Genomic DNA, 24,672 nt, shown 5'->3' with positions numbered 1-24,672 from the left:
AGGGAGAATAAGAACAGGCTGAAACACTTATTTCAAAATGGATTTTATTCCAGGCATTAAACAGATTCTGGCACATGCTTTTTTTTGAAGAAAAAGGAAAACTAATCTGGGTTCCACATAAATTACATCTGGCAAAGTGCAACTTACAAGTGAGTGGGAAAAATAAACCTTTTGAATCCGATTTCTGTACAACAGTAGATTCAGCTCCTCTTAAATAAACTCCCATTGGTTCACAGCACAGGAAATTACAGTGGATGCTCTGATACAGTAACAGCTTTCTTTAAGGGTATTACCAATGCAAATTCTCTGTCCTGACAGTCTAGGGGCTGTCTAAAGTAAACAGGAAAACAAAGGTGAGCAGCTGCTTGGTCTGACTGTTACAAATAATCAGCTTGTTTGAAGAAATGCTAACAGACACCTGTTACAAAACATGGCACTGGGTGGACCTTGGGGAAAAATAGAGATAACATTGTTCTTCCTTCCCTTCAGTGCTAGGGAAATGTAGAGTATGCTAATAATGAGTTTGAACAAGACTTTGTTTATTCCAAGAAGAAGTTCAGTTAGCTCACACTTGATAGCAGCCTTTTGTAATGTACCTCTTTTTCAGCAACTGCTAAAATACATTGGAAACCAACAGCTTCCAAAAGATGATGTGTGGGGACCTCTGTGTTGAGCTAAAGCAATGCTTTGGCTGACAGAAGAGTGAGCAGTTGGGACGTGACCTCAGGCAAAAATTTCCAAAACCAGGTAGAATTAAAAAATGAAACTCCAAACTTCACAAGCAATTTAAGTTATTGACATCTAGCGTATGTCCACCTTTGCCCTTTCCTCCCACAGGCCACAGCACCTGAAGAAGGAGTGTCCCATCTTCAGCAGGCCCAGCTTAGAGCCCAGAAGGATGCCAGTTCACACTCTGCCAGGAGAGCAGTAGGAAGAGAGGCACAAATAAATCAACACAGCCAGTCCTGGTGTGTCTGCCCCAGGAGCAGTCAGCAACCTCCAGCATGGGGGCCAAACACACAGCCAAAGGCAGCAGCCACCGTGCTGACAAGAGCCCTTTGCATGAGGGCTGGCCCAGAGCTTGGGGACTGTAAATAAGCAGAGCTTCTGTGGTCTGCAGCAGTCAGGAGCATTGTTTGTAGAGGAGCTGGGTCCTGGTCCCAGAGTGGTTATGAAGGAGGAACTGCAAGAAAGCTGCACACACACAGTGGGAGCAGGGAGGAAGGAGGCAGTACCTGGTAGAGGAGTGAACATGCTGTTAGCTGCAGCACAAAAGCTGCTGGAGAGTGAAATGGGAGGAGGTCAAATGTCCCACTTGGGCTGTGCTTTGATGAAAACATGTAATCCTTTCACACTTCATTGTATACAGAGCTTACATATAGTACCTGCTCAGTGGCCCTTCATCTGTCCTTTGCAGATATTTTTGCATCAATATTTTTCAAGTCGGGTAGGTAAGAACTTGACTGTTCCTGTCTCCTACTGCATAATGATGCTATTCTGAAAGGACCATTTCCTGTATATCCTTGTTTAAAATGCAGTAGCTAATAGGGTGGCATCTCTGCCCTCAATGGGTCTGTCTGGCCCACTCTCATTCCATTCCTAGGCTATTTTCCTTCCTTCTCTGCCCTCTCCTAACCTCAGTGGCTCTGGCCCAAAGCATCTCTATACAGGGGCAGAGAAATCACTGCAGAGTCAGTGCCCTCATTTCCACAGAGAAGAGCAGCTGCACCATTCTGCAAGGATCAAAAGGAACTCCCTTGTGAGTTTTCACAGTGCAGGAAGGTCATTCTTCTGGCTAATCAGGGCTGAGATGGGGATCCGATATCAAAGTGAAGGGGGAGACAGGATAACAGCTCCTGCCACACGATGGATTTAATTTTTTTAAACCAAGAACAAAAAACACTGTCCAGTTTTCACACTAAGCACATGCAATGTATGAAGAACATTATCTGTTCTTTTGTCAAATATTTGGGCTAATACCAAGCTAAGAGAAAAAATTAAAAACAGATACAAACATGATCAAAAGCAAACAGCTGTTCAGAATCCAAATGAACAACCTGTTTCTTGTACACAGATCAGAAAGGATCCAGGCAAGCAATTGCCTAATGAAGATGGTCCCACCATCTGGTTCCCCTGTCAGGTTCTTAGAAAGGAGGGTTAGTTTACAAAATCAGTCTCAAGAGGAAAAATTTAACAGATCTAGTTAGGAGAAGGTAAAGTTATGGGGACTTTATCTGTATAGGTAAGCATCCCTTGGCAGGTTTGAAAACCCACATATGGCTAGAGCTGACTAGTAACTGGGAGCAGGATTGGGATGCTAGCTAGAGACCACCAGTGCCTTTGGTACTTCCAGAACACAAAGGAGCCTCTCTCAGGGCAGCCCTACACTGTGGCAGCATTTGTGCAGGGGGCAGTTTCAGCTTCACCAGTTAACCTCTCCCCAAGGTGCTTATCAGGAAGAGAGAGGGGTGTCAAAAGCAGAGCAGCCCCAACCCTTTTGGGGTTTTGTCTTTGTCCCTTTTGTCTTTCTCAAAGAGAGAAGGAAAAGCAACTAGACAAGGGAGTGGGTGGTTTGTCATGCCAGGCTCTGTTCACAGGGGCTATGCAGAGCTGGAGAGACAAGCATGAGAACTGTGGCCCTGCCCAGCCAGCAGCAAGAAGTCTGCTATGACCTAGGGGCTGACCCCTTCTGTCTCTCACAGTGGGGATCTGGGTGGGCTCCTGCCACAGCCTGAGCCATGTACAGCACCTCTGTCTGTGTGTGCTGCCCACGCAGCTCTGTGCACCACCTTTGGTGTGGGCTGCAGTGGGCAGTGGCTGGCAGCACCGGGAAGAGCAGCCAGAGAACAGTGCCAGCTCCCCTAACATCCCCAAGGGTTGGCACCTGTCTCTGACTCGCTCCACCAGAACGTGGTACCCTGAACCTGCAGGATTGGGCCACTCTTGGAGGCTGGGCTGGCATTCCACACATAAAAAAGCTGGAAGGAAGACTTGAACAGGGAATAGTCTCTGAAACAATCCCTGGTTAGGCTGGTAAAACAGATTGTCCCTTTTCAAGCTCTCTTGTCAGCACTGCCTAGCCTCAGAACATTTGGCTGTAGGGCAGCTTGTGTGGGCAGAGGAAGGAATGACCCCACCAAAAAGAGGTGACAAACCTGCCCCCAGGATCTGCTAGCTCCTTCCCAGCCTCTCCATTGATCATGATGACTCTTCTGGCCAGTCCTCACTGAGAGACATACGCATAAACGATGCATGATGTTAGAGCAAAAAGGCAGGGAAGCCAAAGAGCTACCAGTGTTTGTACAAGCATAGCCTAAGCTGCTGGACTGAAGGTTGTGGACTCTGGATGCAGAGAAAGGAAAGGATAAGGAGAGCTGCAAGTACTGGGCTGGGTCCTCCTCCATCTGTAGGTACAGCTGTGCACAGGCATCAGCTACAAAGGAGAACTTAAGACAATAGATGGGAAGATTTTGACAACTGTCCTGATTCCTCTCACTCCCAGCTTCTTCTCTGAAAAGCTCAAAACCATCAAGTGCTCAGCTGAAGTGGTGGCTTACTGATGAGCACAATGAAAACATTTAGGGTCAGACATACAAAACCATTCCTCCCTCCCTGATCTCCTCTGCTCCCAAAGTCTCATGCACAAAGAAACAAGGAGATCCCTGTGCTACCATCATGTTGCTTGTAGAAGCTCCCACTGTTGGCCAGGTACACCTGCTTGGCAGGGGTTGGTCACCACTCTTCCAGTCTGGTTATCCAGGCAGAGACCGCTGACAAAGTGTTGAATGAAACTGCCTTTCATCTTCCACTTCTGTGAGAAGACAGAAAAAACAGGATGTTACTTCCATTCCCCAACAGAATGGTGACTTCCAGTTGAGGGTAATCCCAAGTAAATTCCAACAGCTGGGGAAAATGAATATCTGGGCAGGGGGCAGCATCTCTAAATCAGTGGACTCCTGTACTAACAATAGCTGCAGTTAAGCAGGGTCAGGGTTTAGCTGAGCACAGGGCTGGATGCTCAGAAGCATCTAGAAAGCAAACAACAGTACTGGTCACAGCACCAAGCCCTGGTTGAATTCAAGAGGCACCTGGACAATGCTCCCAGGCACATGATGTGAGTCTTGGGGCATCCTGTGATGGGACAGGAACTGGACTCAGTGATCCAGATGGGGCTCTTCCAACCCAGTGTATTCTATGATTGTGTGATGCTATAATACAAAAATTAGCAAGTAATGGCATTTTTAAAGCATATTATAGTCACAATTTCTGGGCCATTCTCTGTCCTGGATACCAAGATGCCCACCAAACTTGAAACCCTCCTATGGTTGCTTTCCAATCCAGGGAAAGCAAAGCACTGACATGTCTCCCAACACTGAAATCAACCTATCCATATAAAGTAAGAATCACACTTCCTAATGTTTTACTGGATCTCTCTTATCCATTGTTCCCTCATCACTTCATTCATCAAATTCCAAAGGTCTCATATACAACCCTTTCCTGAAGGTCCACTTTGGTTGTGCTACTTACCAGCAAACAAAAATAAGTCCTAACCTTGAATTTAAAATTCTGCTGGGAAAGGGCTATACCTTCCATCCCTGCTGGAAAAAAACCCCAAACCTGGGAACACTGTGACTGATAATGAAGAGAAAAGTAGAAATGAGTCTGTGGATTTGGGATGTCCCAGATGGGGCAGTGTCATTCATCTCCAGTGGGGCACAGCTGAGCTCAACAGGTTGAGAAGATTGAGGGGTCTAGGCTCCAGGGATTTTTCCTTTTATTCTTTTCAGTCACACAGTTAGAATTGTAGTCTGGGTGCTCAGTCAGTAATCAGTAAAGAGCTTAGGAATATTATGAGGATGTTTTAGCTAACTCATGAGATTGATAAACAAAAATAAACAGTTTGACAATACTGATGGATCTCAAGAATATTGCAGAAAATATATGCAAAGGGAATTTTAGAATTTCCTGCAATATCTGGACAATGTCAAAACCTACAAACATTTTAATTTTTGGGTAGCATAGCAAAAGGACTGCCACATGCTGTGTGGTTTAAGATACTCAGTTATGTTCACATATTGCTGGCAGCTGTTATGTGTCTTGGAGGGCAGGGCAGTTGCAAAGCCCAGAGTAATCTGTTGCTCCTGTATCACGTATTTCATCAAGTCTAAATACCAAAGGCAGCATCAATTTGCACTATTGCCAGCCCTGTCTGACAGGACAACACTAAAGGAGAGCTGTTTGTGCAGCAGGAAGAAGCTGATTTGAATGGAGAAAGGGGCAGAGGAATGCAGTGATGATGGACAGGAAGATACAATGCAGTCTTTGCACTACAATACCCTCACCAGCTGCTGCAACTCACTGCCTACACAGGTCCCAGAGCCATCTGGCTCCCATCTGGCAGAAGCCTCCCTACGAAGAGCTGAGGAAGAGTTAATATCATGCAGCAGCAGCTATAATGATGGAGTGCAAAGGAGGGGATCTCTTCCCCTGGCAAGCTGTGCTCTGTGCCTGGCTGGTGCCATTGCTGCACAACAGCCTCCCCAGCAGTGTCTCCCAGAGCCACAGATGCCCCAGGGAAGAGCCTCTTGACCTTCTCCAAAGCACACCAACTTCCTTGCCCTCCACTTTCTCTCCACCTCTCTATATTTGTGAATTCTCACTCTCCATGCTCCACTGTGCATGTGTGAGATGAAGCTGCCAGCTGCCTCCCCCACACACCCCACAGCTCACCAAAGACCCTGCTGCAAAAGAATATGCTGAGATTTGAGATGGAGGACAAGGCCAGCTACCAAGAGACATGGGTTTTCTTCTTATCCCCACTGGAGGCTTGCTCATGTTACTCCTTCAGAGGAGAGACCTTCTCCTGTGGCAGCCATCCCTGCAGAGCAGGTACCCACTGTGATGTCTGCAGGGAGAGTCTGCAGCAACAGGCTCAGCAGGACAGCAGCAAACACTCCCCAGAGCACATCTACTGCTGCTAACAACATCAATCAGCTCCTCAGTGAGTCACACCACTGGAAAGCCCAGCATATCAAGTCACCCCAGACCCTTTTGTTCAAAGTAAAGCGGGGTGGGATGGGGAAGGGAAGGAGGAGAGAAGGTGAGAGTTATCTGGGCAGCAGGGAGGTGCCATGTATGTAGCTGTTATAAAGCATACCAACAGTAAAAGCCAAAGTAGGGCTCCTCATCTCAAATGCATGAGCTACTTTCAGAATGACAAATCTTACCTATTCTGATCAGACACTCTGCTTTTCTGCTCTTCATGAGATACCAGAGCAACTCTCCTGACTTCACCTGAACCTTTCACAAGGCCTGACTGCAGACCACAGGACTAGCAAAGACAGCCCAACATCCTGCCCTGCAGGGACACATCATATCTCAGAGCTCTCAGGAGGGTGAGCAGTGGCAACGGATGGGAACAGGAGCCAGGACACTCATCTCCCACTGTCAGCCCCCTCAGAAAGGAGCCATTTAGTCTAAACCAGTTGCCTGGTGACATAGTTACAGAGGGGTCCAAGGTACAAGCCCCTTCTGGGAGGGCCCAGCTTTCTCCACAGACCACAAGGGAAGCCTGGACTGGTAAGTTTTAAATGACAGCAGTAACGACCACCTTTAGCAAAAAAATAAATAGAGTAGACACCTCCTGCACACATGTTACATGGAGTCCTCTCTTCTCCTACACCCAGACATTATGACTGGGCTGTACTTGTAAGGAAAGCTTTTGGAAAATACAGGCATTGCACAGTCTGAGAAATTTTGGCTTGAAAATTCTCTTTGGTCTCCCTTTCCTGTACAGATGGAGATAGTACAGTTTCCTGGTCAGAGTAGGTTTGGAGTGGAGATGGAGGAAGGAAAAAAAAAATCCATTTTTTCTTCAAAATACTGTGTTTTGATCCTCTTCTCCAGTGTCAACTCAAAATTCCCCCCAGTTTTTTGCGAATCTCTCTCTCCCTCTTTTTTATCTATCATCTCAAATTGGTTTTAGGTGGCTGGATAGAAGCATTCCACACGCAATAACTAAGAGAAAAGTGAGAAATAACCAGTCATCTTCTATCCAATATATACAAGAGCAGAAATTGTTTACACTAGTCTAATTTTTCAGGAAAATCTAAAGTTTCCTTTTAACCCTCAGTAATCCAGGCAGTGCAGGGTTTCTCTCAAAATCCTAACTGTGAAACAATGGAATTGGCCAAGTTCAGGAAGCACAGCTGAGAAAGGCAAATTTTTTCACGAGGACTGAGATGCTTCAAACAGAAATGTATGGAGAGCTGATAACTGAAATAGCCAAGGATGCTGTAAGTTGTGATTGAGTGTATTTGCAGAGCCATGGGCAGCCTGAAGCTGGTCTTGAACACTAAATTTTAAATATATGAGTAGAGACAGAATATGGAAAAGCTCACACTGGCATCCAGCAAATACTGTCTTCCTTTGAGCACTTAAATTTGTAGAACTAAAGCACAACTAAAAGAAACTCTTGTCTCCTGAAAACTACTTTCAAGGTATGGCATATTGCCAGTATTGTTTTACCTGCTTATTGTCATGAAGGTGCTGAGTCAGGTGCTTTCAAAATACACAGGCTTTCTCTGTTTTTACATAGAGTATCCCAAAAGAAAGTTGCATTCATCTTCAGGTAATATTCACTGAGAAGTAAAGTGGGAAAAATTTCCCAATGGCATACAAAAGGACACAGGATTTCAAATAATGTTTGTCTCACAAGAACACTCAGCATCCTCATTTTCAGGCTGAGGTCACATTCCTTCAGAACATTTTAATGAAATATAGCTGTTTAATAGGATTTCTCAGCATTTCTTGTTCTGTTGGGAAATATTGTGCCAATGTTTCTCATTTTCATTCTCTTGTTTTAGGGTCTGACTCTCACTTTGCCTTCTATTTGTCCTCGCTATAACACAAATTAAAACACCACTCCTACTGTCAGTCAGAGCCAAAAAACAAAGCTGAAGGCAATAATTTATTGTGCACTCAACTAAAAATGCTATTCTCCAAATAACATTATGGATAACATCCATCTGCTTTGAAATCTAGTTCTGATTATGCAGAATAGCTTTTGGCTGGTCTTCTGCTAGCAGTGCCAGCTGTTGCTGTTGAATGATCAACAGGATCATGTTGCCAAATAGATTTCATTTCTGGTTTCTTTCAACCCAAGGGAGTCTGAGAGCACCAAAAATCATCTGAAGCGTGACTACTGTCTCATACCCTCCCACCTGCAAAATTCTAGACTTATTTTGAGGTAATAGTCTAAACACAAATCACAATACTCTAAAGCCTCTGCTAGAGTATTACCTATATGTCAGATGAACTGGTTTTAGCACTCAAAATTAACAAAAAATTATCTGTCCTTGGGAGATGCTTAATGCAGAACAGCTGTGTAGCATGGGCACAGCTTCAGCATGTTTGAAAGCAGAAACCAACTTTAGGAGTTGTGTGATGCTGTCATAATGATCTAACCAATCTACTCCCAGGACACTAAAAACCAAAGCTACCACATATACCATCTTTTGTCACAAATGTTGCTTTTTCATGACTCAGACACAGACATGAAATCTACATCCAGAAAAATCCACACATCTTTCACCACAGATCTCTGATGACAGTGACAGGAAATCTGTTCAAGCAGGACTTCCATTGCTTAGGACACTGTACATGTGATGTGTGTGATGCAAGGTGCCCATGCTTACCCTCCTCCACTCAGACCACATCACATACTGAGGGCTCTTTCTTGTCATTTCCAGCTCTGCAAAGGAGCTCAGCTGCCCTCCCTCCACCCTCCATTCAGCTCCTCTGACTTTCTGAGAAGCCCACTTGAACCGAGAAGTGGGTACACTCATGCACAGTTTGGAAGCGCTGCTCTCCCCCAGCACTTGCACTTTGGGCTGTGAGTATCCATGGAGAAACAAGACAAGCTGTAGGGCAGCTGAGGGAATTTGTTCCTTCCAGCTTTGCTCTTTCTTGGAAATCAACCTCTCAAATATCAGGAGGAAAGAGAATGGAATAGTTTACAAGATGACTGACTTCTAGCTAATTAAAATCTAATGTCAGTGTTAACAACAATTACTGTTGTGTTTATGGAAGGAAAGAACCATAACAACATTCCCTAGGAACACAACAAACTTGAGCATTGCAAGTAGAATTGGCTTTATAAGAAGAAATCTGAAATGGGAGTTTGGGACTACAAAAACAACCCCAACGTTTAAGAGCATTTAAAACCAAATTACATTAAAAATTCAAATGCATTTCTCCCACTTCATCCCACTTTATCCATTCAGCTGCAAGGTAGTTTAGAATGGCAGCTGCAATTCAAATCAATCTCTAATTATTTGAAATGCTTAAACAAAATCCTAGCTTAGAGTCAGTTAGTTAAATCATCTGCTGGGTTGAGTCTTGGTGTAAGTGCAGTTTGCTCACATAAGGTAATGGAAAACAACAGCTCACACTCTTAAGTGTGTGTATGTCTTTATAATGAGCCTGTAAATAATCAACACATCAAGACTCAATAAATCCTATTCCAGCAGCAGAATAAGCCTGCTTGTGTTACTGTGAATTAATCTCTCTTCTGGCTTCTGATGCAGCCTGACTCCACCCTCCTTGAGGGACCCTTGTCCTTCCATGACAGAGGAAGCAGGGAAAGACAGCTGATTTTGGCAGCTGCTGAAGTCCTCTCTGCTGCCAGGGAAGAAAATACTGTGAGGTACATAAGGAGAAACTAAGTGACCTAATTATACAGCAATGGGATGAGTGATTGCCAACAAGAAAAAGGATCAGGCAAGCACAGCCCACCTGGGATACCCTTGCAGATTAATCCAAACTCAGAGTTTTCCCAGTGTATTCATGGTGACAACTCTTCAAGGCATTTTTGCATTAACCAACCCTCCAGAGGAAAGTCTACACAGGTTTTCCATAAATGGGCAGGACTGGATTTCAGTGCTTTCTTTCAGGAAAAACTAATTTCAAGGATTCATATAGTATTAGAAAGTACTGAAAAAATAAAATGCTGGTGAGAACTGATCAAAGCTGAGCTGTCTTCTACCTTTGGGCTATCAAAACAACAGACATGTCAGAAAGCACAGACTCAGCACAGCCTTAGATGACAGAAAATTTGTTCTCTCTTGCTATAGAGGGAAGCATGGGAACTAGGAATGAAACAAGTCCAATCTGCTGTCTGCCAGGGTTGTGTTGTTCCCTTTTGTGCTTTGCCCAGTTCTGATAAAAAGGCACATCACATCTCTGCTGAGGGCACCCCAGCCATTGCAGAGGCCATCCCTTACCCAGTGTTGTAAGGCAAAAGGATTGACTTGTCGTGACAGATCAGGGATGCACATCTTAGATACAGCATAAGTCAAAGAGCTGCATTTTGTTGGGAACATTGCTGCTGTGTATTTTTCCTCTAGGGAGCAGTTTAGGTGGAACATGCAGTGCTTTATGTCAGTCAGTATCTCTTAAATGAGTTGCATGCACTCAGTTTTAAAGGTCTGCTCACATGTCCAAAGACAGCACAAAGAAGAACACAGGTATCTCACTTCAAATTAAATAAACAAATGATAGCACATACCACCTTTCCCTTAGGTATCTCAAAGCAGTTGCCTCACCTACCTCTCTTTGGTGCTATGCTTCATCCATGCACCAATCTGGCTGCACATAAGCTCATCCAAGAAGCAAAGTTGGGGTACTGCTGAGCTGGAGCCAACCCTGCTGCCAAGGGCCCAGGCAGAGCAGACACCCACACACTGCACCTCCTGCTTGGTCACACACTGTCTCATGCATCCAAACTTACAAAACACACTAGAGAGGGAGATGCAGAAGGTGGAAAGGACTTTAATGTGCTTTGGTAGTGCTGGGTTTGCCCCTGCTGAGAGAGAGGTGCACAGTTACCCACCTGTCTGCCATCTTTTTGACTGCAAGCTTCCAGTGTGATTTGAGAACCAGTAGAGAAGGAGACAATGGAAAGACACTTGTCCTGCTGTCTAATTAAAGGGTCACTGAATATCCACTCCTTTGGAATAAGAAAGAGAAAGGTTCCATTAAGATCCCAACAGTGATCAGATGAGGGAGAGAGAGCTTTTTCTATCAGATATTTAAAAAACCTCCATCTTTTGTTCTCTTCCTACAAAAGGCTCCCTGGGAAGACTACCACAGCAGATGTCACCTGATCAGAAGTTTTTGCTCAGGTGTGGTGCATCATCACCATTTCAAAGGCTGCAGCTGGCTCCCCTTACTATCTGAGGTGTCTGATTAACCCATGATCCCATGCAATTTTCTGCTCTGCAGCTTTACAGATGCAGGCCTACAATGCAAGGAGCCCTGACATACATAATGTGCAACTGCTCCTGCATATTTTACACACCAGACATGCGCTCTAGCAGGTATCTGGGACCTATAGATTGTTAAGCAATGCAAAACATATCATATGCAAGCATATCCATATATCACCAGCATGCATAAGGGACATGTTGATTAATGTTTTCCTTCCTCTGACTAGATGAATACCTGACCCAATCAAATGTTACTACTATACTTTCCCCAAGGAGGAGATACAAAATACAGTAGGTTTCAAAGATTTCAAATGGTAATGACACAGACCAATGAATGAGTCAGGTTAAATGGCACACTGAATGCTGGCTGCAAACTAGTTTCCAACAGTTAACAGATGTGCATATGTGATAACAGATGTGAATATGTATTTTCTGGCATAAAATACCCTACTGTGACCCTTAACTTTCTCAAGCTGCTTCCCTGTTGCTTTCAGTCACCAACAGAGTCTGAGTGCAGATCTTCAGCTTGTACATACCATCACAGCTCCAATGCAGTTAGGAGAACTGCATCATATTACTGCCACTGGGGTCAGCTATTTAAACCCTATTTGTGCTTTATACTGGAACACATCTGCAATACAGCACAATTCAAGTCACCTGCAGCTACAACTGAGCCGACAGAGCAAGGAATGTTTCTAATCCCAAAAATTCTCATACACACATGCCAGGGTAGTAGCCACACACAGCCCCAAAATGGTTCTCAATGAGTCTGTCACTCCCTGAGTACCTAAGCACCTGTTGTCCCTGAGAGATTAAAACCTTCACATTCTATGCCTGACTGCTGAGTCTGTTGAGCCAACAGAGCTCTGAGAGATGGGCTTCTTTTTCTGATTACTACTAAAATCATTACAGGGCCAAATTCTTCCTTCCTTCACCTCCATGTAACTCACCAAGACCAGAGATGGCCCTTCATTCACGTAATTAAAAGGGAAGGAGCAGGAGCAAAGCAGCAAACTGAAGCCTGCCTTACCTGAGTGACAGGTGGATTGTTCACCGACCCTTTACAGTTTCCCATGCCAGCCAACACATTCCCTGTGGTATCCTGTGCCTGAGACTCCAGACAGTTTCCTCCTTGTCTAATTATTCCTGGAATCAACTCTTTTTCAGGAATCCTTGAAGTAAAATGACAGTTGCATGGTAGTTCATACACAGAAAAGTACTTCCACATCTATAATGGCTTAATTGACTCCTGATTGAACACAGTTCCCTATATTTGACAGAAAATGAACAATATTATGCTGTCCACTGGAAATATCTGGAGGAGGCAAAAATCAAGTGAGAACTTGGTCAGAGGACTGGCACTTTTGTTTCAGAAGGCATACCAGGATCTTTAGGGGTACCCTAAGCAGTTTCATGTGATAATTCTAAAATTCTGAAAGAGGCTGTTTCCAGCAAAAAGCCATATCCACACTGATTTGCTCTGCTTCTTCCTCCCCCCTTTTCAGTCTTCTCCACAGCTAACACATATTCTTGCCTCAATGGTAGGAATGCAGAGATGTGTAAAGGCCAGACTGCAGCTGGATGTTTCAGCCTCCACTCACAGCCACAGACTGAGGTGTAAAGATGTGTTGCCTTTACTGAGCTGTACAGATGTGCGCTGGTTTGCACATGCCAACAACACAGCTCTGCCCAGGCTGCCTCTCGGCTGGGCAAGGACACAATACTTCTGTGTCCTGACCCAGGGCAGGGGAAGCCACAGGGACAGCTGGTTCTGACATTCCTTAGAGCCTTCTCTGAACCACCCAAACCTCTGCACTGAGGCTGTCCAGTTCTACTTGGCTCAACTCCCTCCAGAAGGAGTATCCAGTGGGCAGAGACCAAGTCAAAACTGGGAGGAGTGTAGTGCATTAGCACTTGTCTCCACCCCACATCTCTGAAAACACCACTGTTGCACATCTCCAAGGGACAGCTGTGTGGGGCAGAACAGAAGGCAGACCTTTTGCAGAGCTGTGACAATACAAGCCAGGAGAACAGAGGAGGTTTCTCACCAAAAAGAAGAACACAGAAAACCTTTTGCAAGCATAAGTCTCTCTTTTCCCCACTGCTGTCAAGGCTCATGTTCCCATTGTGACCCACTTCCCAAATCCCTCAGAGACTTCTACAAGCAAAGAACTGACTCACTTGAGCTCGGGGTAGACGTTCTCCAGATACCACTGGAAGGATTTACAGTTCAGTTTGTGTCGCAACTCCACTCGATCTGCAACGCTGGAAACACAGGCAGTTTGCTGAGAATAAGGCAGTGAACAGGAGGGAGGGGAACAACGAAGATTGGCCAGGAGGTTTGAGGGAAATTACATTACTTTTTGCCATTACTCATTCTCTCACATAACTGTTGCTGGGCTCAGAGCACTGGCAGTGACCTGAGGTGAAGATGAGGAAAGAGGTAAGTGGCAAGAAATAGAAATGGAAAGCAAACACCTTCAGAGAGCTGCTCTTGCACTCCCTTTGGCTCAGAGCAATGGCAGGGCCCAGGTCCTACCTTGTTAAATAATACATTGCAGTAAAACTGCTGTAAGATCAGGAAAGTGTTTCTGCCTCTGGGTGCCCCTGTAGAGGCATACCATGAAACCTGCACAACAAATCAGCTCCTGAAAAGGCCCAGAAAGTGTTTGTGCTCAGGTACATACTGATGATTATCTGTGTGTGCTAAAGTGTGTCTCCAGTTCATGGCAGCAGATCTAGGCTCAGGTTGGAGAACTGAGACCTGAAGAACTTAATTATTTGTTCTTAAGCAGTTTGGGGAAAGTGTGGGAGTAAAAGGGGAGATTAACTCAACATCTCAGTAGCTGTCTGCTGTGGCAGTCCTCCCACTGCTGATTTGTCTGGCTTTAGCTGGCTGAAGAAGAGGATTTCCCTCCAGCAGTCTTACTGAGCAGTGAAACCAGGAACTCTTGTCTTTAGGCTGTAACACTACATTTGTGTGCTGGGAAGGAATTTCAGTGATACCCATGTACCTCTCCATCCTCAGCCCACAGAGGCCACTGTACATATACATGAGGCCGCATACCTCAGGGGAATGTTCTGAGATTTTATATCCACACCAGATTTGAGGGGAAGGAGGGTCCATTTTTGGGCAAATTGTCATTGATGGTGTCAAAGGTATTTGTACCCTAAAATCTAGACTTAATGCAGGTTCACAGAGATGTTACAACAGGAAATTGCCTGAAGTCTTATGCTCTGCTCCAGCTTCTATTCAGCCAATGCTGCCAGTAAAGTCACTAGGAAGTCTGTGCAAACAAGGACTGCAGATTTTGCCACTAAAACACGAGCAATATATCCACACACAATATGCAATAGTCTGTTTCCTTCACAAGCAGCAGGGTTACTTGCTATGTGGTCCCGATCCAGCTGCTGCAGTCAGCTCAAGGACTGATAAATTAGGAAGGCAAAGCTATTTTTATGAAGATATGTAATGCATCATGATAATAAAGCAAAGTGTACAGCAAGAAAAGTGACCTGGTTGTCATAAATAAGTAGGAGATGCATCATTATCCTGCGCAAACAGCTACACATTTGAGATACAACCGCATTTGCCAAGTCCCTACACTGGTACAACAATAGCCTTTTGTTCACAGGCAGATAAAACCCACAGAAATGCAGTACTCCTGGGATTTTTTACATTTATTTGGGAGTCATAGGGGTTTGAGAGCACAGACAGCAAGCTCTCCTCTCATCCCAGGTTTGGTGTCCATCACTGATTTCTGGGTCACAGAGAACTGTTAAGCTGATAACAATGAATCTCATGTGGCCTGAAAACAGCTTTAGCAAAGGTGCTGTAAGAAGCACAATTCTGCACATTGTGTTTCTAAATCTTACCATCAGCCATGCTCTCAGGCAAACTACCCTCCATCCATCAGGAATGTGGGGAGTGCACCAAGTGCAACATGCCCCATCTGCCAGCCAGCCAAGCTTGCCCTGGGATCCTCCATCTGCACAGGAACTTCAGCTCAAGATACAGCTCACATTTCAACAATAGCCGCATGCTGTGATAGAAAAATATTCCTGTCTAGCCACTTCAAATGTCTGGTCTTTTGATTTCATTACAGATCCCTTTGGCCTTCTGCTAACAAATGATTTATGCAGGGTTACCAAGGAAAAAATTAAGTGAATTAGAAGCAAACCTCATTAGCCAGACACTCAAGCTACGACCTCCTTGGCAAGGCAGGCATTCAGAGCACCTCTGTTTCTCACACTTAGCCCCAGAGAAAACCTAAAAACTACTTCTTGCTACCAAGGGGTTTACCAGAGCCCTCCTAGCAAGGTCTGGGGCAGCTTACCTTCCAAAGGCCTTGCCGATAGCCGAGGGCCGGGCCTCGTAGTAGTACTGCTTGTACTCATCCATCCACACCTCCGCTGTGCGCTTGGTGTTCCTGCACCAAGGGGGGAACAGATGCTGTGCTGAGGAGAAGCTCTGCTGCAGAACCCGCCCTCCCTGCCCTCCCAGGAGCAGGCACTGCGTGGGCAGACCCAAGGCCTGTCTGCCAGCAGGGAGTGGGGGACAGTCCCACACACAAAACCAAGTAGGCAGTATGGATGGGTAGAGATTGATTGTGTGCAGAGACACTGGGCCTGATTGTCACCATCACACTCATTTACAGTATATCCCTTTTCCCAGATTAGAATAATGTTATGGGATAATTCAGCTTGGAAAGCAGCTCTGTATAACCTCTAGCCTCCTGTCCAAATCAGACTAGCTTCATATTAGGTAATGTTGTTCAGGGTCTTGACTGGTTGAGTTTTGTAACGTCCATTGATGGAGATTTCACCATCTCTCTGGGGCCCTGAAGCAGCGCTTGACCACTTTCATTGTCAAGCACTTCATCTCTTCTCTCTTCTCTTCCCATCTGTCCTGGAGTAGAAGTTGTCCTCAGGGTTTATCTTAGAGGAGGTACAGCTCAGAGACAACAGATGTCCAAGGCCTGCTGATACCCCCACACATGTCACAGAGCAGCATCTGTGAATGGCCAGGGCGTCTCTCTAGTATCCTGTTCCCTACCCCCCTCAGCAGAGACTGAGGAGGAATGAGAGACACTAATACCAACAGCAGAGAAGGGAACAGGTTTTGTTCACAGAAAACAGCAGCTCACCCTTCCCTTGAGAACAGATGCTCAACCACAAGCTGTTCTCCATTACCAGGGAAAAGCACAACAAAGATTTCAGACTTTAGACATGCCCAAGACAAAGGTGGCCTGCCTGCTCCCAGGAAGTACCCAACACCTACTTGATGTAAGTCAGCGCGTTGCCCTCAGGGAAGTCATAGGGATGGCGCTTCCTGAACACGTGTCCCACTCGACTGCAGGGAACAATCTCCAAGCTGCCACCACACATCCACACTCTGAAAGAGAGCTCTGGAAGAGACCCCAAGAGTCATACAGCTGCAACAGTTCTGAGAGGGGCAATTTTCTTGCCCTTCTGCTCTAGGTGTATTGCCTGCAACAGCAAAATCAGGGAAAGCAATGCCATGGTGAGAGGAGAGAAACTGTCCTCCCTTTGTTAAAATGGAGGCAGCCATCGCAGCTCAGGGACCTCCAAGCCTTCTCCAGTCCTGCTCCTCTTTGGTGTCATTTCAGTGAGACACCTTTGCATTTGACCAGGTCTTCAAGGTTGCTCAGGATGTCAGGCCCTCAGGATGGCACTTGGCAACAGACTGAGACCACTCCCACACACAGCCCCTGTTTTGGACTTTGTTACTGCTATCCCTGCATACAGGTCAAATTAGAAATGAAGACCTTACTGTGTAAAGCAATTCATGTGAGGAAGAAAGGGAGTTTAGAAGACAAGGGGAAAGAACAGAACAAGATGAGGGTACAGGGAGTCAATGTCTAGAGCTAAGTCCTCTCCTTCATACCTGTATGCTATCCACCCTGCAATAGTTCCTTCTTCTCATTTTGGTTGGCTCTATTACTAATGAACTAGAGCAACTGACTGTGTTGCAGTTGCCTCTGCTGGGGGAACTGCTCAGAGCAGACACCAGTCTCATATAGTATGACTATGAAAATACAGAGAGAATCCTGCTACTTGAAGAAATCCACCCTATCCTGAAGCTAGATTCAACATTTTGCTCAAGGATTAGAAGAGCATGGAGCTTTGATGTGCAGGCACTTATTTGCATCACAGAGGGTATGTGACCTTGCTCAAGCTTTTGGGTCTGTCCTCACTGTTTTAATCACTGGCACACCAGAGGGGTTTTCCACTTTCAATTCATGTGGTGATGAAAACAGAAGAAACAAGGAAAATGCAAATTAGCTGGGTGGTTTGGTAGTCTTTACCAAGGGGGCTTCATATTGTATAGACTGATTACTTCAAAAACTTGACTCAGCTGGGCTCTCCCTCCAGTAATGCCCAATTTATGCAGCTCTGACACTTAGAAATGAAAAAGAAATTATGCACCCAGATCTAATGGAAGTTGGAAACCACATACACACACTAACATCTTCCCAACCTTCATCTTTCTCCATAGCTTTCCTCTCTGCATACTGAGAGGTAGTTCAAAGAGTGAGTTGAAAGGGGGGGGAGATGGTGTATCTAATGCAGCTTCTCAGTAAAAGACCTCACTTGGTTAGACTGCATTTTGTAGTATTTTTACTAGGGCTTTTCTTCTCCTGACTCTTATCCAGAGCTAATTATTTTCAGATTCTTTTTAACAGGGAGTTCCAGATTTGAAGAGAGGAAGGGTTTTAGGAATGAACAAATAAAAAACAAAAAACCCAAGACGTAAGTTTCTGTGTGGTGATGTGTCCAGCTGACATCTGCTCTCCTGGAATGAGCTTCTGACTCACTTTGACCTACAACAAAACCAGAACTCTCAGTCTGGCATGTGTAACTTCAAAGTCATGTCCATTTCCAAAGAGAGAATTTCTCACACCATCTTAGACAGAACCACTCTCTCATCTCATCTACAAATGAGGACCTAATTCAAACAGTCTCTTCCCACCCAAAATTGTAGTATTTAGTACAAATAATCTTTCAGAACATTATCAATATTTTTCCCTGACCAGAAAACCCAGTTTTCAATTAAGTATGGTAAACTGGTTTTTAAGAGGTTAAATTAACCATTCTGAATTCTTCAAGGAAAATGAATACATTTTGTTGTCAAATCCAGGTTGGTTTCTATCCCTCTGCTTTCAGCAGCAACAGACTTGATGGAGGATGAGGGACAAGTGACAGGAGACACTGAATTTACAGAAAAACCTCCTAACAAGGCAAAACTGGCAAGCCCTGTACATGTGGCTGAGTCACATATAGCCTGGCCCAGCCACTGCCAGGCTTTACGAGAGCTATTTCAAGGAGAATGAAGCAAATTCTGTGGAGCAATTCTGTGGTTTTGATCAGCTCTATATGGAAGAATGGCTGTGAGCATGCAAATAATTTACTGCTACTTGTGGCAGAGAGCTCTACTTAGCATCATGCTCCTGACATAACTACAACACTGGACTCGCAGGTGGGCAGAAGCAGACCGAGAAAAGCCTTAAGAAATATTCCTTCTCCATCTTTGGGGTTTACAGCTTCTACACAGTCCCAGCTCGGAGGCTGGCAGCATGGTCAAGTGGCTGGCTTTGCAGCTGGAGCAGGCCTAGTGATGGCCAGGAGCTGAGTTTGGCTTTGCTCCTGAGGGGCATAAGGGAGGGGATCTTCATGCCTGGGTTAAGGCTTCCTGTGACTTCTGCCACAGCGCTTAGCTGATGCTACTAGGACTGCTGAGATTCCTATGCAAGCACCATTTCACATCTATTTTTAATATAACGAATACCATAAAACTGAATCCAGATCTGGGAAAACAGAGAACACTCATTATTAGATATTTTGTTTTTAAAAGGTGGTGCCTTGAGAGTCTATTATCAGCCCAAAATATTATTTAATGGTTTTAGAAAGCATCTCAGAGAGAGGCAGCTCTTCCAGCTGTGTTCAGAGAAACAAAGGTTTCCTCTTCCTGACTATTTCATTCTTTCTAATTGGTTCTCCAGGTGCTGGGAAACACCATACAAATCCTTCTTTGAAAGGTTTTATTTACATATCTGTGACATTTATGGAATCTATAGAAACAGATTTTTTTTTGCAGTGTTAGCTACAGAGAAATCTACTTAAGTTGGTTACAAAAAGTAAGGCTTTTATCTTCTCAGCTCCATCTGCATCATTTCTAAATTAATGCCCCAAATACTTGAGGTCTCCATGAACCTCTAACACTCATCTTGCTTTTATCATTAACACCTGGTGACATTGCAGCATCCCTTCACACGGGGCCAAGAGAGATGCCTGGCATATCTGTGCCACTATTAAGTGCAAGGAGATGGGTTTAAGCACCATGCCCTAAAACAGCATGCGAGTGGACAGACTACACTGGGCCTCTGAATTCTTCAGATATTTGTGATGCCCTAGTCTCCTTCTAAATGTTTGCATTCTGAGTCTATTTGTAACCAAACTCCATTTACAAAGAGGACTGTTTAATTAGGAAAAATATCTCTCTGACCTGTCACGCTGAGAGAGCAATTCAGATTTATCTGCAAGAGAGGAACAGATATAAGACAAGGCTGCAGGAGTGGCTGCTCACTTCAGAGCTGGGGCAACACAGAATGATGTGAAGAACTGGAGGAATATTCTCCAAAAACAAGCAACAATTTAAGCATCAGGAGGCTCCTCTTTCTTTCTTGTACTGTGGAAGCTCCTGTATAATAGCACATATGCCTGCAGGATAGTATAGCCCTGACCACACAGACTTTATGCTGACAGTGATACAGCTCTGACCCCCTTGGGGATTACCTGACCACATCCCTAACCTTACACTGACATGTTGATCAGATCTCTCACAAAGAAAAAGCTCTGGTAAGCAGTTCTGCATTAGTGTGTCATTTGCATTAGTGTGTCATCCCCTTGAAACGTCCTAAGCTTACCAAAATTTTCTCCTCCCCAGATGTCCATTTGAGTATCATATTTTCCCAGGTGGTTAAACCAGGACTTGTCAATCACAAAGATGCCTCCTGCTATGACAGGGGTTCTGGAAGAGAAAACAGAAATCCAGAAAAAATAATCACACATATATGTAGCACCACAAACCTAATTTTAAAGGGCAGACAATATGTTCAGGCATCACTAATCATACCTCATTTAAAAGAGAAAAACAGTAGAGCCAGAATGTGAGCCTGCTGCAGGTTTCTGAGATGCCTCTCACTAGATCATCCTCATGCCTTTATTACTTGGTCTTGCAAGCACTACAAGAGTAATGCTGTGTCTTTTGCATTTATACAAATATGCACAGTGTGAAGGAATGATGGGCACTGTTTGATGACTGTGTTCACCAATTAGACATGGTGTGACAGGCTGCTGCATGTACTGCTCTGCTGTTATCAAGCTGGTTGCCTCTGGAGTGCAAAACAGAGGCTCACAAATGACACAGAGGAATTAAATGATACTTTTATATTACAAACAGGGAGCTGTCTGCCTATAAAGACAAGCACCATAACTCTTCATATCAGGATTTGTTACATTCTACATGTATCAGAGCCATATACCCTGCAGTGAGGCTGGCAACAACTGCTCCAGCCAACAGAACCTCTTTTGTCTGTGGAGATGCAGATTTGGTAGTGGGAGTAATTCTATGCCCACATTACTAGGTAAGACTCAGCTTTCTGATCTGCTTTACCCATGCAGGATGACTGTTTATCTGCTTCATTCTTTAAGTTTTCATCTGAAAGATGGAGGTAATTAAAAAACCCCAAAGCGATTTCTGAGGTATTCAGAGTGTTGAGTTAGGGAGAACACAAGAACAAACATACAGAAGAAGAGGTGGCTTGTACAGGCAGTGTGCATGATAGTAAATAATCACTATTTTTACAAAATTCAGAGAGCAGTACTCTCACATTTAGGGTATAGACCTCAATGTATTCAGAAAATAACATGAAGAATTTGTCATCAACATCACCAACACTGTGGCATTTTGTCCTCAGCAAGGCAGTCCCTGTACTCTCCCTGCCACACTGGTGAAGGCTTAGTAAAGGTATTTGGAGAAGTGTACCCCATGTGTCAGAGTGTACCTTATAGACTGAGTTGGGTCTGTTCTGGACATCTTCTGCTCTATAGGAATCTGTTCCCACTTAAAGTGAAGGCTCCAGTCAAACCCTGAAAAGGAAAGACATGCCAAATTGGTTTTCTTATTGTAAAAACAGTACTACTAGCTTTCAGTGAGAGTCTCACTGTTATATCACAGGCTGTCCCTAAGTTCCTTTCCTGACCTCCCTCACAGTCTTCCCAAAATGGCAATAGCCTATCCTAATGTAGACCTCTCCAGCTCCTGTCTTGGCACCATCATTCCTTAGCACTACAGATCTCTCCTCAATTTCACTCCACACCTTCAGGAGAGTGTTGTCAGGCTGAGATGCAATTCTATTCTAGCCAGTTTGTTCTACCAAAGGCAAACCCTGTCTGCCAGAGTTATGAGGCTTTAATAAAGGACTTTGTAGGCTGTGATATAGTCTGGGAACAAAGGCCTGCAGATCACTGTACCCACCATGTCTTTCAAGACTACCATGTACTTACAGATGGCCAAAGGTGGGTAGTAGAGCACAGCACAGTCACTAACTTTATACCATTGTTAAGGGTAGCCAAAGAACAGGTAGCCTTTGGCCAGCAAGCAGTGCAGAAGCGAGCCCCAGCCATAAAAGATGTAGAAAGGCATCAGGCAGTGTGGTGAACACAGGAACAGCTGCAAGGGGCTCAGCTGTGAGGGGAGAGGTGTAAATGTTTTCCAGAAGATGCCACCAGATAGCCTGGCAGATCAAAGCAGCAACTGGAAGTGCCTGTCAGACTCCAGTGTACATGCAGCATAGTGAGGAGACAGTGAGATATTTCATCAATTAACTAAGTCCTGAAACTGCTAAATGTTATGACAGTGATTCAAGGTCAAGAGGAAAATACTATTTGAGCTTTGTTCTAACTCTTCAAAAGATCTGACTTTGCAAGTTGCAGAGAACAAGGGACAGATAACCCATCAGAAAGATCATCACTCTATTTTCCTGGAAAGCTGAAGAGAACACAACTTATTTATCATGCACCATCCCTCAGGTCAAACTTACATAAGCCATTCATTATACTCACCTCCCCTCAAATCTGCTGATGCTGCCAGGTAGGCAAAATTATCCAGGCTGATAACATCAATGATTGGACTCACCACTCGGGTATAATCCTGAGAGAGAAAGAGAGGGAATAAAGGGGTCAGGCTTTCTTGAATGCCCAGGAAAGCTGCCAGAGATCAGGAAACACAAAGTTGCACATGTAAATCTTTGTCTGGTTTCTCCAATATGGTTCTGGCAGCTGTGCAAGGGATATGTGGCCACTAAATCCAAACATGGAGATGGTGGGTACCAGCCAGCTGCACTCCATGGATGTGGGGAATGGAGTCAGACTCCAACATCTATGGATGCTGCTGAGAAACAGCTCTTTATTTCCTGCCCAAATCACAGGGCATTAATCACTGTCCCAAGGGTTTTGTGCTTGCTTTTGATATCTATTGACAGCACACCTTCTGCTCAGCCATCCAAATTAGCTCATTATCATCAGCCTAGAAATTATCAAACCCCTAATAATGCATTTAGCTAATAATGCATTTACCTAGGAAGTACTAGGAATCAAGACCCCACATTTAAGATTAATAGTGCAAACTTTATAATACATATGACACATTTTATACATTATAATATCAAGATATTGTGAGTACTTTATTGCCATTAAGGCATATAGACATTTGCAGTTTTCTTTTGAAATCCTTTTAGTTCATACAAGTCAAACAATTTTTCAACATCATGAGACAGAGCATTAAAAGACAGTGTTGTGACAGCTGCCACGTAAGATGAAACTGAGCTAGGAATGCCAGAAACAGCACCTTGTTATTGGACAGCTGCCAGCATCCATGCCTTTCCTATCAAGCCTTCCTTTTGTGCCTTGCAATAGTTCCTCATGATGTACCACACTCGGCTAGGATGGGACATCCTTGGTAAGAGGATTCATGCTTTTTCCCCTCTGAGCTGTGATGGTGGCCCAGCCAGAGTGTGTCTGCCCAGCCTGAGACTCCAGCACCCACCTGGCAGCCTGGTGTGCCAGCCACTACTCCAACCAATGAGTGCCAGGACTGGTTAGGGCAAGACTGAAATCTATAATAGGATCTACATCAGAAATGTAGAAAGTAGGTCAGAAATAGGTTGATTTGAAATCCGCTTACTAAAAAATTTGTATACTAGAGTTAGCAGGCAGGCTTTTGCATTTTAGATCCTTCTCTAAAGAAATGAGTGAGATTCTTTCTGCTTAAGAACCCCTGTGCTGTTGCTGCAGCTTGACTTAAAGACCAATAAGTAAAGTAAACATCTATGGGCTTTATTGAACAAGTATAAAAAGCAGAAGGTTTTAATTCATCAATTCTGAAGTTTCACCTTCTTCTGGTCCCTCATATTAAGCTAATCAGACATGCTTACAAAGCATCATTAAAGCCTCCATCCCTTTTCCTAAGGCCCATTACTTCATGGGATCCTCCTCTCAGAGGGGAACAATCACACCCACTTGCAAGCAGGACTTCTCCCATCACCTCTTCCCTGCCTTTTCTTACAGCAGAGCTGTATGATCTCTCCCTCCAGCTCTGCAGTGCAGTCAGGGTGACAGCTGCTAATATTTCTGCCTCACTTTCATTCTTCCAGCCTTCCATCAATCCTTTGCCAAGTGAACCATCAAAGGGGACATCCCTGCACTCACAAGCAGCTTCTCTGTGACAGGAAGCTGCCTGCATGCAGGTGATGTATGGTGGCAGCTCAGTGGGAACATTAATAGAAGGAAAAATTTGGCAGTGACAAGGCAGAGGGGAGGGTCCAGCAGCAGGGGAGATAGAAACCATGGAAAAATTGCACAATGTATGCTGCCCAAGGGGCTGTCCTACATACAGGTGAACAGGACAAGGAAGCACAATGCCTGCAAGAGACAAGTGGTACAAGTTGGTGGTTCCAGCATTCAGCATTGCATCCCATCACTCTGCACCTCCTGCCTTGTCACAGTGGCAGAACAGAATTCCATCAGGGATCTCTCACCCACCTAGCTCAGGCTGTACCTTCCTCTGCAACAGCCTGCCTGACGAGTACTGAGGCCAGGCCCGCTCCATCCATCCCAGAGCAGGACATTGTGCTCACCTCTTTCACTCTCTGAAGCATTGGCTGCAGCCACTCGCTGTTGACTTCACAGTGACTGTCCAAGAAGGTGAGGATGTCAGCAGCCGCCACTTCAGCTCCTCGCACCCGAGAGCGAATCAGCCCTACGAGGAGAAAAGGACAGCAAAGGAGCAGGAAGGTTAGGAAAGGAAACATTTGAGCCTCCT

At 44.7% G+C, this 24,672-nt stretch overlaps 1 protein-coding gene across 1 annotated transcript in view; it reads right to left on the bottom strand.

Moving 5' to 3' along the window:
• Window positions 1–27: 27 nt before the first annotated feature.
• Window positions 28–24,672, bottom strand: part of GALNT16 (polypeptide N-acetylgalactosaminyltransferase 16) — a 37,542-nt gene continuing 12,897 nt past the window's right edge. Inside the window, exons 5-14 of the mRNA XM_005417533.2 lie at window positions 24,488–24,609; window positions 22,416–22,503; window positions 21,356–21,440; window positions 20,216–20,319; window positions 16,549–16,675; window positions 15,605–15,697; window positions 13,449–13,532; window positions 12,298–12,439; window positions 10,892–11,008; window positions 28–3,811 (exon numbers count right to left, since the gene is read on the bottom strand). Of these exons, the coding sequence (XP_005417590.1) occupies window positions 3,674–3,811; window positions 10,892–11,008; window positions 12,298–12,439; window positions 13,449–13,532; window positions 15,605–15,697; window positions 16,549–16,675; window positions 20,216–20,319; window positions 21,356–21,440; window positions 22,416–22,503; window positions 24,488–24,609 (1,100 nt within the window). The 3' untranslated portion in view covers window positions 28–3,673. The remainder of the gene's footprint in view (window positions 3,812–10,891; window positions 11,009–12,297; window positions 12,440–13,448; window positions 13,533–15,604; window positions 15,698–16,548; window positions 16,676–20,215; window positions 20,320–21,355; window positions 21,441–22,415; window positions 22,504–24,487; window positions 24,610–24,672) is intronic.

The sequence above is a fragment of the Geospiza fortis genome, unplaced genomic scaffold (genome assembly GCF_000277835.1).
Source record: "Geospiza fortis unplaced genomic scaffold, GeoFor_1.0 scaffold54, whole genome shotgun sequence".
Lineage (NCBI taxonomy): Eukaryota > Metazoa > Chordata > Aves > Passeriformes > Thraupidae > Geospiza > Geospiza fortis.
This window is presented reverse-complemented; position numbering and strand designations above follow the sequence as displayed.